General features: G+C 49.1%; 1 protein-coding gene across 5 annotated transcripts; it reads left to right on the forward strand.

The window, feature by feature from the left end:
- Positions 1 to 3828: 3828 nt before the first annotated feature.
- LOC136556285 (neuropeptide FF receptor 2-like) lies at positions 3829 to 12387 on the forward strand. 5 transcript variants are annotated; one of them, XM_066549398.1, is made up of 7 exons: positions 5250 to 6192; positions 6986 to 7054; positions 7682 to 7886; positions 8053 to 8150; positions 10197 to 10543; positions 10804 to 10903; positions 11244 to 12387. In XM_066549398.1, exons 5-7 carry the CDS (start codon positions 10222 to 10224, stop codon positions 12037 to 12039), a joined length of 1218 nt encoding a protein of 405 aa, XP_066405495.1. In that variant the 5' UTR covers positions 5250 to 6192; positions 6986 to 7054; positions 7682 to 7886; positions 8053 to 8150; positions 10197 to 10221; the 3' UTR covers positions 12040 to 12387. The 5 variants fall into 5 exon arrangements, with proteins under 5 accessions (XP_066405497.1, XP_066405495.1, XP_066405494.1 ...); XM_066549397.1 differs by lacking the exon at positions 8053 to 8150; XM_066549401.1 differs by lacking the exons at positions 5250 to 6192; positions 6986 to 7054; positions 8053 to 8150 and adding an exon at positions 8605 to 8691 and having other exon boundaries at positions 7819 to 7886; positions 10197 to 10395.
- The last annotated feature ends 303 nt before the right edge of the window (positions 12388 to 12690 follow it).

A 12690-nucleotide genomic window follows, 5' to 3' on the forward strand; every position in this document is an offset into this window, starting at 1 on the left:
TCTACACTTGCCCTAGCATTGTTGGTCCTACATGTGAGGGGCATGGCCAGGGATCCGCTGGTAACCCAATCAAACAGGTTGTAAATGGATTACCGGGAGAGGATAATGACAGGCAAATAGCCTCCTGGTTAGTTAAGTTTGCCAGGGTGACCCAGATGTTAGTCTTGGACTGAAGTGGGGCCCATACTTGAAGGGCTTCCACTCCTCCAGCAATGTCTGTACTGTCTATTAAGAGGGTGAAGATTACTAAAACAGCAGCATAAGTTCGCCACGTCACCCTGATCTTCTCTGGCACTGCTTTTTAATAACAAAGATAGGGGTATTCCATGGACTTGTTGACAACTGTAAATGACCTTGCTTATATTGTTCATGTACTAGTACATGAACTTGTTCCAGACTTTCCCTTTTTAACGGCCATTGCTTAACCCACACTGGAACGTCCGTGGTCCAAGTTAATGGGATTGGGAAAGTCCACACAATGGCCATTAGCCCAAAGGGTGCTCATTTGTCAGCACTACTCCCATTTGAGCCAAAATATCCCGACCAATGAGGCACTGCACAGTAGGGGGCAAAGGTACAATTGAGAAAACACTCCGCAAAGTTTTTCCATCAATAGTTATGGATAACATGGGTGATTTTCTTGCAAGTGTTAGGCCTCCAACCCTGGTAACTGTCACTGTGGTTGGCTGTAATGGCCAGTTGTGGGGCCAGAAATCTGGACTAACAATGCTGGAGTCCATGCCACTATCTAATAAACCTTCCAAGGTTTGCCTCCCACCCCGATACTCCATTATTACAGTGCGCTTAGGTCGATCATTCAGGTTCATTGTTAATAAAGTAACTCCTCCAGTGGAACCAAACCCTCGCTCCCCTCTCGACTGTGATTGTTGAGGGGGTAAAGTTTTAGCCATTTGTTCCAAAGGAACCAATTGAGCTATCCTTTGTCCTTTCTCGATTTGTATAGGTGGAAAAGGAGTATGCACCATGACACAAATTTCCCCCGTATAATCAGCGTCTATTACCCCGGCTAAAACAAACAATCCCATCATGGTGGCCGATGACTGTCCCAGGAGCAAAGCTCCCATAGGTAATCCATCAATAATGATTGGTCCCTTTATTCCAGTCAGAACCTTTTCCGGTTGGGTGGTCATCAATGTTACTGCTACTGAGGCTGCCACATCCAGCCCGAGGCTCCCGGCGGTGGCTGGTTGAAGGGAAGCTGTGCTGAGGTGTTGACAGCAGCTACTTGTGTCTGGGCGCGGCGACTGGTGGACGCGCTGGCCTTCCTGTTTCCCAAACAGCGTCGGCAAGCTCCGGTGTTGTGGGTATCCAAGCAACAATTTTGGCACCAGACGCTAGCTGCTTGACAAGCCCGTCGCGTATGCCCTAGACCTCCACATTGGTAACATTTGAATCGGCCAGGAGATGGAGCCCGTGGAGTATTTATTGCCGCTGCTTGTAGGAGTGCAAGAGCAGCTAACACCTGACTCTGTGAGGCTGCTGCTTGTTTTTGTAATCCTACTCCTAACTCCTTAATAGCTTCTACTAACATCGCTTGATTTCCTACGGGCACATTTGCCAATCGTTCTAAAGCTTCTTCTATAGACCAATTAGCTCCTAGGGTATTTAATGCATTCCTTGTAGCCTGATTACAGTTCTGGAGTGCGCATTGTTTCCACAAAGTACCCTTCATGAAATCAGGGACTCCTGCCAGCTCGATAGCATTGGCCGCCTTATCTATAAAAGATCCGAATGACTCATCTCTTCCTTGCTTTATTCCCATATAAGAGGGGATCCCGCCTGGCTCTTTTATCCTATCTATAGCTAATCGCACCAGGCGCATAGCCTCCCGACATTTATCAGGACCAATTAACGCCTGTGCTTCTGTCCGAAGAAAAGGCCCTAGACCCATTAGCTCCTCTAGGGTTATCCCATGTAACGGGTCGCCTGGCTGCCATGCTACTGCTATACATTCCTGACAGAGCGACTGCCAGTGTGCATTAAACAAGAGCTGCTGATGCTGAGTGAAGATAAGCTTTGCTATTCCTCTACAATCAGCCAGCAGCAAAACCTGAGTCCCCCAGATATAATCAAGCATTTGTTTTGTGGGCTCACTGGTTACCCTGAATTGACTAACTGTGGACCGTAATTGTGACAACAACTTCCAGTCTAGAGCAGTTATTGTTGCTTGAAACCTGCCCCCTGCCACGGGTGAATATATCACCGGACAAGCAACATCCATAGCTGCTGCTATAGCCTCTCTATCCCCCGAGTCCATGATATCTTTTGCTACCGCTGCCCATGCCTTCCTTCGCTCCTGTGCAACGGCCCCCGCTAGGTCACTCTCTGGCCCAGGGATCGGCTCATTACTAGGAGGAGGAGATGGAGGGTCTGGCCATGGTACAGGCAGTGCAGACGGTGCTGCTGTGGCACACACAGGGGGTGAGTTGCTGCTTGAAGCAGGAGCTGATGTTGGTGGCAAGATAACTGTAGATGTGGCAGGGGGTAAAGGACAATTAAATCAGTCCCCATAACCCTTATTCTTATCATGTGCTATGCTAGCTTGTTTAGCAGCCTTTTCTTCTGCCTGGTATTGTAATAACTCATCATGCACAACTCGCCATTGCTTTCCCAACTTTTTTTGCAGTTTTATCTTCATCTATAGCTGCCTACCACATCTTGTCCCCAAATTTATACCACTCTGTTAATTCATGTACTGTATGAGGATTTTGAAAAACTCCCTGTGCATACCCGCAAGCTGACAACCCGTGAAGCTCTTTCTGCAATTCTATGCCCTTAACCTGACGCTTTTGTAAAAAGCAAGTAAATAAATCATATGCTGCTTGCCTTTCTCTTTCCATTTTAAGAACGTCAGCGCTGTTGCAGCCCCACAAGGTCTTGGCAGCACGTATCAGCCAGGCTCTCCGTTGAGGTCACCTAGGGCACGGCACTTTTCCCTTTTTCAGCGGTGCTTATTGGCCGTCCGTGCTGCGACAGGACTCGAACTCCTACACCGATCCACCGTGGTTGCCATTACAGGAATCACGTCACTGGGGTCACCATTTTGTTGGATCAGCGGGAGAAAAGCAGCACTCAATATGAGTGATCAGCAAGTCTTGGACTTTATTGATAGTCACACATATTTATCTTGGTGTTAATGAAGCTTATACATATTGCAAAGCTGAGCTCATTATTGGTTAATTACTCATCGGTCAACCACGCCTACTTCTATATTCTTATGGTTATTTTGTTACTACTTCTACATTCTTGTGATTATTCTGCTGAAACTATCCTCATATTTTTGGCAAAAGATCCTCTCCTCTATCCTGTTGTTGCACCAAGGGCACAATGTCCTTGCCCATCACTGGACACTGACTGCTGACTCCTAGACTTGTCTCCTTCTAACTTGACCAGCGGTATCATGTCTACGTGACCTTTCTCAGCTAGCCAACTGTCCACAAGCTCTTCACACTGGCCAACAGCACCAGCTCTGTGCCCTATCTCCAAACTTCTGTCTGCCCAAAGTTTTCAGTCCCAATTCAGCAAGACAAGAGAATTGAAAAGGATTCAAGTCTTGAACATCAGATAGTGACAAAAATGGCCTTTTAATTTCTACCTCTTAACCATGAATTAAGCTCTTAACCATGAAACTGTGACTTCCTGACCCTTGGAATGAGCTTCCCAAGGCCAAGGGATGCCTCAAGCAGAGCAGGGAGGCTCTGCAATGGAACGTAGCCCAGAAACTCTTGCAGCCGGGCACCCCCCAAAGCCCCGGGGCTTGGCGCCTGGCTTTGGGCTGGGCTCTCGGCTCCCTCCTTCCTCCTGTCCCTCCTCCCTGCCTGAGGCAGGAGCCGCAGGGGCTGCGGGAGCAGAGGCTGCAGCCTCTCCTCGCTGCTGCCTGCGGAGCCAGCGGCGGCGGCGGCGGAGCTGTAAGCGGGGTAGGTACCCCGGGGGGATCGGGCTGGGGCTGCCTTCCCCCGGGGCTGGGCTGCTCCTGCCTCCCTGCTGCAGCTGGGAGCTGGGGAAAACCGCGGGAGCTCGGCGAGCAACAGGTGTGGGTGTGGGTGGGTGGGTGGGTGGGTGGGTGGGTGGGTGTGTGTGTGTGTGTGTGTGTGTGTGTGTGTGTGTGTGTGTGTGTGTGTGTGTGTGTGTGTGTGTGTGAGAGAGAGAGAGAGAGAGAGCTGGAATGCTGCTGCCACCGCTGGAGGTGCCCTGGTTGGCAGGGGGGCACAGCACTGCCTGCCCCGGAATCCCGGTGATGCCAGGGACCTGCCGGCTGGAAACAGCCCCCCTTGGGCTGCCCGGGGTGGGCAGGGCTGGGATAAGGAGCAGTTTGGGATGGGGATGGCAGCAGGTGCCCCTGAGCCTCTGCCTTTGGGGTTCCAGCCCCTGAATTGCAGGAGGGCCTGGGCTGGGAGCTGGAGCATTCTGCAGAGCTCCAGAATTGGGGAAAGAAGATCCTGGGGCTGATTGTTTTGTTTTGTTTTTTTTCAGTGGTTAAGACAAGTTCACATCATTTTATTTTGCTCTTATATCAGTAGCAGGTACCTCCAGTAGGAGGAAAGTGTCTGGAGCTTGAAGTAGCTCATGTTAGCATTGAAATCTGAACCTTGTCAGGGGCTGCAAAGTCTGAAATGCAGTGAGATCAGTTTGGGGTGTTTTGCTGGGGAAAGGGGTGTAAACAAGTGTAACTCTGAGCATTTCCTGAGGCTGGCAGGTAAGATGGCACCTCATCCCAAAAGAAAGGATCTGTGCTGCTGGGGTTTTTTTCCAAAAGAAAATCCTAGCAAGGAAAACTTCCTTGCAGTCCTTGCTGTTTGGACTGCTGTGGGTTGCAGCTGTCATTTACTGAGCAGAATTGGCTTCAACTGGAGTCCAACCAGGAGGTTTCTCAGGTAACCTCTCAGCGTGTCAAATTCCTGACATCAATCAGAGGTACCTATCCATGTTATCCAGGTAAGGCTTAGAATTTGGTGTTAATTAAAACTGAGTCACTGAGGCAGCAGCAAATGGAAATTCAAGAGCAGGTCACGGGAAAAAAAAATCAATGATTACCTAAAACCCCTGTGTGGATGTGGATGGTGATGTAAAGGGAGCAGTCAGAAGGCAGGAAGGTACAGGGAGAGTTCAGCCCTTCCACAACCATCATCTTTCTGCAGAGGTGACACTGCATTTAAACCTCTGCTGTCACCCCCACAGCCAGTTCTTCTCCTGTGCACTTATTTAAGACTAAAGGCATTGCCTCGGGGCAAATCCAGCATGGGCTGAGGTGGAGTGTTAAGGATCCAACCCCAGGGTGCTGCACAGGGAGCTCACCTGCCCTGCCCTTGGGCCAGGCAGGCTGCTCTGCCCAATTCCTAGTGAGGCATAATCCAATATTCTGCAGCCCAGGAGCTTGGGTGGGGGTAAAATGGTGTTTATTGTGACAGGCTGTAAGTCATGGTGCCCTGTGTGACCAGGTCATGGGCTGTCTGCTCTCATGCCTGTCTCAGAGAGGGCAATGGCACTTCTGTGCCAAAAGAGATGGAAATCAAACATTTCCGTGGCTCTGGCTGGTGCAAAGAACGCCTGTGGTGTGCTCTGTGCCTTGGGATAGGTTTGGGTTTTCTGGTCTTTCACTTGGCAGTGATTACAGGATCCTCTGTGCCCCCATTCTGGGGGGACACAAACTGCCTGCTGGCAGAGCTGTCTCCTGTACCTGCTGCGTTAGCCCTCACTGGCTGATGGGCCCCTAAGCACTTCTGTTCTTTGCCAATCCTGTCCTCCACTGAGACTCTCCCATGACTGTCCCACTTTCCAGGGGTGTTTTTTACCTCTATCTACCTGCTCCCCAATTACTCCCCTCAGTCTCAGTGCCCCAAATGACAGGGCTGTCAGGGAGTGACTCATGAGCACAGGCTGAGCTGAAAGGTGCAATTTAGGAGGCTCATGTCCCATTTGTGGGGAGTTTAGTGCTGCCAAGAGCCCAGCAAGGATCATTGATTTAGCTCTTCCTATAGATCAAACCCCAGCACTCACTGCTGAACTGCTGGAGCATCTCTCCAGGGAAAAAGCTGTGGCCAGTCCAGATATTCTGTGGGGTCCCTGCCCAGTTTCCAGTGATGGATGGGAAACTGCTACTTGGAGACTGAATCCCAGGGAACTTGAGTAATTTCCTACTGAAAGCTTTTAAAACGGGGACTTGCTTCCAAGGTAAGGCAGCTAAAATCTTATTGCTTGCCAGGCTTCTCAATAAAGTGGTGGCATAAGTGTGCCTGGGTGTGGAAATCTTACTTTAACCTGATTTCAGCGAGCAGTTGGCTGAGATTTTAGTTAAGATTTAAAACTGCCTGTGATGCATCAAATAAAAAAATTAAAAAATATATTTAGAAGCTTAAAGGTTGACTAAACATGAAGTAAAGGGAAAAAAAGGGATCATAATGATAAGAAATAGGTAAGCAGCCTTGGCTCTAATGAAGTAGGGTGGAAATTATATATAAATATATATATGTATAAAAATACAGAGCCATTACCAACTTGCTGTGAATGCCTCACCTGCCATTTACATCTCCTGATTTACAGTTACAATTTGGCTTTGGAGTGAAATGCTTTCTATTCCCAGCTCAAGTGGATGAGTAATCTGCAGCTAAGTCTGGTGTTTATTCCAGTCATCCTGCTGATAGCCTTGTTCTCCATCATTTGAAGTTTGAGATCTTTTAGAAAGAAATACCTATTTCAAAAAGAAATACCTACAAACTATTTCCTGTGGCCCCAGCTCAGACTATGCAGATAAATGACTCTGAGGGGAGGAATAAGCAGTTTAAGCTCATTGAGAGGAGATGTGTGTGCAGCTCTGAGATTGGCACATCTGCCTGGGATTGCCCATTTCAAAATGAGAAATTTGCTTCTCAAGGTGCACTTGTTTTTCTTTATGAAAGTCAATGTCAGTAAGAAAGAATGATTTGATTGCAACTGGCTATTTTTAAGGGTGTGTTTTCTTCCACAGCTCCTTTCTCCTTTCCAGCTGAAAACTTGCTGGGATATTTGGGCTTATTTGGAGATGAACCACTCAGAGGTATGTCCTATAAAATAGGATGGAAATATTGATGGATGAAAAAGTTAAATACTTAAAGAGTAAGTTCTATTACCTTAATTCACAAATATCCCCAGAGTCCCCAGCTCAAGCCCTGCATGGCCCAGACCAAACACCTCCTGCACCACTCCCTGTGGAACTGGGAATGGGGGGTTTGGGGTGGCTGCAGCTCCCCCTTGCTCTGAAAGAGAAGCCAAGAGGACCCCAGAATCCCATGGGCTGTGCACAGGGTCCCTGTGGAACAGCATTTCAGGTTTTTAGTCAGTGGCTCCCTTCCTGGTTCCCTGAGGCAGAGGATGATCCATAAATTTCTCTCTCCCTTATTTCTCAGACAATCACAGACGAATGTCCTGTTCTTTTTGCCATCCTTCAGGGGCTGTGTTTTGCTCCTGGGAATTTCTCACTTTTCAGCAGACCAGGGATCATTTTCCAAAGTGGGAAACCTTGGGAACTGGGAGCCCTGGGAAGTCTCTGTTCTTGTGCCATTACTGAGCTCAGGACAAGGGAAGAACAGGTTTTTTAGCACTTACCACATTGAATGTTCTTCATGTACAGCTACATGCTCCTGCTGTTCCTCCCATCTCTGAAGTCTCCTTATTTTTGTTTCAGCCTCAGAGGATCCTGTGAGGGTATTTCACACATAAAAATGAAGATATCAAGATGACAAACCCAGCAGGTTGTGCACGGGGGTGAGGCAGTGGTGGCTGCTCCAGGGGATTTCTTCCATGTGCCCAACATAAAAACAATGGCATCACTTCATAATGGCTTGGAACTGCTGCTCTAACGAGGGAAAACTGTTTTTCTCTAGCCAGAGGTACACAATTGTCCTGGTCAGGCTGTGAGGTGTTACACTGTGTATTTGTCTATGGAGGCTGTGTCTGGGATTCCAGCAGGGAATGAGCCTCCTGTGTTTGGGAGCCCACTGTGGGTTGGGGCAGTTTGCACTCTGGGAGCCTCCCTCCCACTTTATTCCTTTGCAGATTTTCTCTGGTGTATTAAATGAAGGAGGGAGGCCTTGCTCTTATCAAGTTACCACGTGGAAGCAGATTACTGTTATTCATCATCTTATACCAATTAGGTATTGCATAATTTTTCCCTTTTCTTAGATGATTTATGTTTCTGTCCTCTGTGCCTCTCTCAATTATTTATCACCCCTTGTTTTAGCAGGCAAGGTCCCTGTGAAAACACAAGGCACTGGCTTAATTTCTCCTTCCAGCCAATCCTCCTCCCCCTCAGCTTCAGGATAATAGAAATCCATGGAGCTTTTCCATTTCCTGTCATCTGCAGTGTTTGCACAACCACTTCCCTATGCCTGCCACAACCAAAATTTCATTAGTGCAACTGGGAAGAGACTCAGCTCCAGTTTTGCCTCAAGGCTGTTTACAACTTCTTGTTTACCAGCTATGGACAAAAACTATTCCAGAGATCATTACTGAGGAGATTAGAAACTGCTGCCTCACAGCACAGTGTCAGAAACAGAGAGAAAAAACAAAATATGTATCCAAAATAACCATTATTTCTCCTGTTTTTAGTGTGATAAGGGACAGCCCTGTCATGGCATGACCAAGAACTTGTGCCTCAGATCATCAGAGACCCCTGGAAAAGCCAAACTCCAGCAAGTAAGGGAGGAAAGGCACCTCTGGGGACAGCACAGGGACAGCTGGGCATGGGGACTGGGAATGTGGTGAGAGCCAAAAGCCACCTTCCCCTGGCCACAGTGTCTCCCTAAAGCAACTCCTTTGGGAGGCAGAAGATTATGGCAGAAAATTAGTGGGCAATAGTAATAATAATAATAATAGTAATAGTAATGTGGGGAAGAGCAGCAAAGGGAGCAACAGGAATGCTGCTTTTTAATGGTGAGAGCATCTCCTGGGATTTATAAAGCCCAGCTCCAGGTCTGGGATTAAAGGAGCAGTGTGAACTCGTGTTGTCAAATATCCGTGTTGGCATTCTGTCAGAGCTCTCCACCTTGAGCCCAGGTTGGGGTGCAAGAGCACCAGTGCTGCTTCCTTGAGGGATCAGGAAAATGGGCATTAAAGCATTTCTCACAAGGCTGACTCTGAGCTCTGGCTGGAGAAAGCATCTGGCTCATCAGATATCTCAATAAGATCACCTCCAATGATTTTGAAAGCATGTTGAGTAAAAACTAATCAAGATAAATAAGCCTTTGTCTGTAAGGACATCCCCACAGAATGTACAACTATTCCTACACTTGTTCAAACCTACAAGCAGCTGATTTTGGGTGAGGGACTCCAGATTTTTGTCTCCCTGCCTTGCTGTGAAGGCATTTAATAAGTCTGTAAAATACAGACCCATTAAGACACTGCACTGCTGCTGATTTCTGAACAGGCACAAGAGAGCAGAACATGATGGGTTTTCACTGCTCTGCTTGTTCCAAACCTGAGGCACAGCAGAATAAATACTTTTTTTTTACTGCACTTACTTCTTGAGAGTAAAGCACTTGCAGAGGCTTTGCTGAGCTTTCATACAAGCTCATCAGGATTCAGATAACTTGTGCCTAAATTTAAATCCCATTTCTATTAAGGAATTTGAAGCATCTTGAAAGCACCTGTGCTCACACTTTAATTTCATGCCTGCTGCCACCAATTAATTTTGCCCCCTGCTTCTTTAGGCATCCTCATCTGGGAGACAAAATATATGTGGGAAAGAGTTTGAAATGCTGCCTCCAAGTCAAGTTAGCTGCTTGGAAATGAACCCAGCTCTCTTGAAGCTCAGCATGTTTCAGACACTGCATGGTCCTTCTTGATTGCAGCCTTGGAGTTGGGTAGCTTGTGAGCAGGGAATTAAATCATCCAGCTGCACACAAAACCATCTCATGTCCATGAAATGGGGCTGGATTTAGTTACTTGCAGGCAGAAGGCTTGTGCCACTTGAGAAAGCTTTAATCCCTGTTTTTCAGTGCTGGAATTAGTGACTTTTTAGTGATTATTGCTCAGCCACCTCACTGCTGCCAGGGTGCATGTGAGTTTCACACTAATTTCAGCACATAGTGCACCCAAAAGAGATGACAATGCTATAATAATAATAATAATAATAATATCATCACATTGCTTCAGATCAATTGCAAGCAGACTAAAATGGCCTCTTTACAAATATCTTTTAGGGCACATTGGAACACAAGGAGGAGAATGGACTCAAACTCCTCGTTGGATTGGCCTCACTTGGATTTGCTGAATTACAACAGGACGTACAAGTACCTTTACCTGGAAGGAAATGTCTCCTATGTGGACTTCTACCTCCACCAGCCTTGGGTGGCTGCTGTCTTCATCACCTCCTACCTGCTCATCTTCCTCCTGTGCATGGTGGGCAATGGGGGGGTTTGTTTCATCGTGCTGTGGAGCAGGCACATGCGCACGGTCACCAACCTGTTCATCCTGAACCTGGCCGTCAGTGACTTGCTGGTGGGGCTCTTCTGCATGCCCACCACCCTCCTGGACAACATCATTGCAGGTGGGCTGGCTGCCCGTGGGGTGGGGAGAGCCAGGGGCGTGTGTCCAGGGGGCTCTGTGGGCATTCTGAGTCAGTGGAAGGTGTCCCTGCCCATGGCACAGTGTTCCTGGCCATGGCTGGAATTCCATGATCTTCCCTTCCATCCAAACCACCCCATGAGTCTATAATTGTACTCAGGAAATGGAAGATGAGAGCGAATGATTTTAAGCAGAGTCCTGCAGTGAGATGGCAGCAATTCCAAAATGCATGTTTCCTTGCAGGGTGGCCCTTTGGGAGCCTGGTGTGCAAGATGAGCGGAATGGTCCAAGGCATCTCTGTTTCTGCCTCTGTCTTCACTCTGGTTGCTATTGCCATGGACAGGTAAGATGCTGCAGTCTGTAACCACCACTGTCATCTCCCCTGGCCCCCTGACCACCCTGAGCCCAGTCATTAACCCTCCCAACACCACAACAAATCCTAAGCAAAATAAAATCTGGGCAGGTCTAAAGAGCAATCTGCTCCTCCACCGGTGTCTCTTAAAGAGGGTGGAACTGGGCTATCCCAGCTTGCCAGGAATTGGTTTGTTTCTCAGCCATGAAGCTGGATTGCACAGGCAGCAACTGACAGGGAGGATGAAAGACAGGCAGTTTAAAATGTGTGTGCATCCCTGCCCGGGATAGGAGGCGTTCCTCACACGGCTTCCCCGGTGGCCTTGCCGCAGGTTCCGGTGCATCGTGCACCCCTTCAAGCCGAAGCTGACCGTCCCCGCCGCCGTGGCCACCATCGCGGTGATCTGGGCGCTGGCCGTGGCCATCATGTGTCCCTCGGCGGCGCTGCTGCGGCTGCGGCAGGAGAAGCGCTTCCAGCTGCTCCTGGGCACGGGCAACGCCACCCGCCCGGTGTTCTGGTGCCGGGAGGAGTGGCCCGAGCCGGCCATGAGGAAGGCCTACACCACGGTGCTCTTTGCCAACATCTACCTGGCTCCGCTGGCGCTCATCGCGCTCCTGTACGCCAGGATCGGCGTTTCCCTGTGCCACGCCGCCGTGCCCGCGGCCGGGAAGCGCGGCCGGGAGCAGCAGCGGGGAGCGTGGAGGAGGAAGCGGAAAGCCATCCACACGCTCGTCCTTGTCACCCTGCTCTTCGCCCTGTCCTGGCTTCCCCTGTGGAGCCTGATGCTGCTGTCGGACTACGGCAGCCTGTCGGACGTGCAGCTGCGGCTGATCAATGTGTACATCTATCCCCTGGCTCACTGGCTGGCCTTCTCCAACAGCAGCGTCAACCCCATCATCTACGGCTTCTGCAACCGGAGCTTCCGCCGCGGCTTCCAGGCCGCGCTCCGGCTCCAGCTCTGCTCCAGGCCCGCCTGTGCCCAGCCAGCCCCGGGCCAGGCCGCCCTGCCCGCCGCCCCCTGCCCGCCGGCCCAGGATCCCCCTCCCCACACAGCCAAGGGAGGAAACTGGGTCCATAAGCAGCAGGATTTGCTGATGGAGGAGCTCAAAGGCAATGGGACGGAGTGAAAGGCACTGTGATTCTGGCAATCTCTCTGTTCCCCATGGAACAGGGCTGCTTGAACCCTGTTTGTGGTCACATTTCATTCCTGTGAGGAATCCCTCATCCTGTAACTCTCATGGACTGAAATACTGCAGACCCAGTCTGGCACCCAGCAACCCCTGGATTATCTCATGGTTGTGCTTCTTCCTGGACATTGTGAGCGCTGGGTCCTGCTCAAATGACAAAATTTAGCATTTTCCATCACATTCCATTTATTCCCCTTGGTTGCTGTTATTTCTGTCACGTCCATTATTATTGCAGCTAGAGAAACAAGTGGAAATGGAAATTCGAGAAATAAAGGATAAAAAAATTGGTTCAGTGGTGTGTTTTTTGGGGAACTCAATTTGATGTTGCAGGGGCATAGAAGTCACCCAAAAAGACTGAAATTTAAATATGAGCAGGAGAGAAAACACTTGAGAGCCCAGTGGATGGGACAAACCTCAGCAGGGACAAGAGTGACACTGGAGGAATAGTGAGAAATAGAATTTGTGCAAGGAGCAGCACAAGATCACAGAGCGCTAAGGCTTATTCTGTAAGGCCCTACAGGAGCCAAATCCCAGGTAAAGCCATTCCCTAGGGCAGTCCTCCCTCACATAAATAGGAGTGACTTCCACATT

The sequence above is a fragment of the Molothrus aeneus genome, chromosome 4 (assembly GCF_037042795.1).
Source record: "Molothrus aeneus isolate 106 chromosome 4, BPBGC_Maene_1.0, whole genome shotgun sequence".
In the NCBI taxonomy this organism is placed as follows: Eukaryota; Metazoa; Chordata; class Aves; order Passeriformes; family Icteridae; genus Molothrus; species Molothrus aeneus.

Excerpts from the sequence above, each read along its gene's own strand:
- LOC136556285 (XM_066549397.1), top strand. The coding sequence starts at position 7,834 with ATGGCTTGGAACTGCTGCTCTAACGAGGGAAAACTGTTTTTCTCTAGC. Across the intron at positions 7,887-10,196 it reads CTGTTTTTCTCTAGCCAGAG|GGCACATTGGAACACAAGGA; the intron begins GTACACAATTGT and ends AATATCTTTTAG. Across the intron at positions 10,544-10,803 it reads CCTGGACAACATCATTGCAG|GGTGGCCCTTTGGGAGCCTG; the intron begins GTGGGCTGGCTG and ends GTTTCCTTGCAG.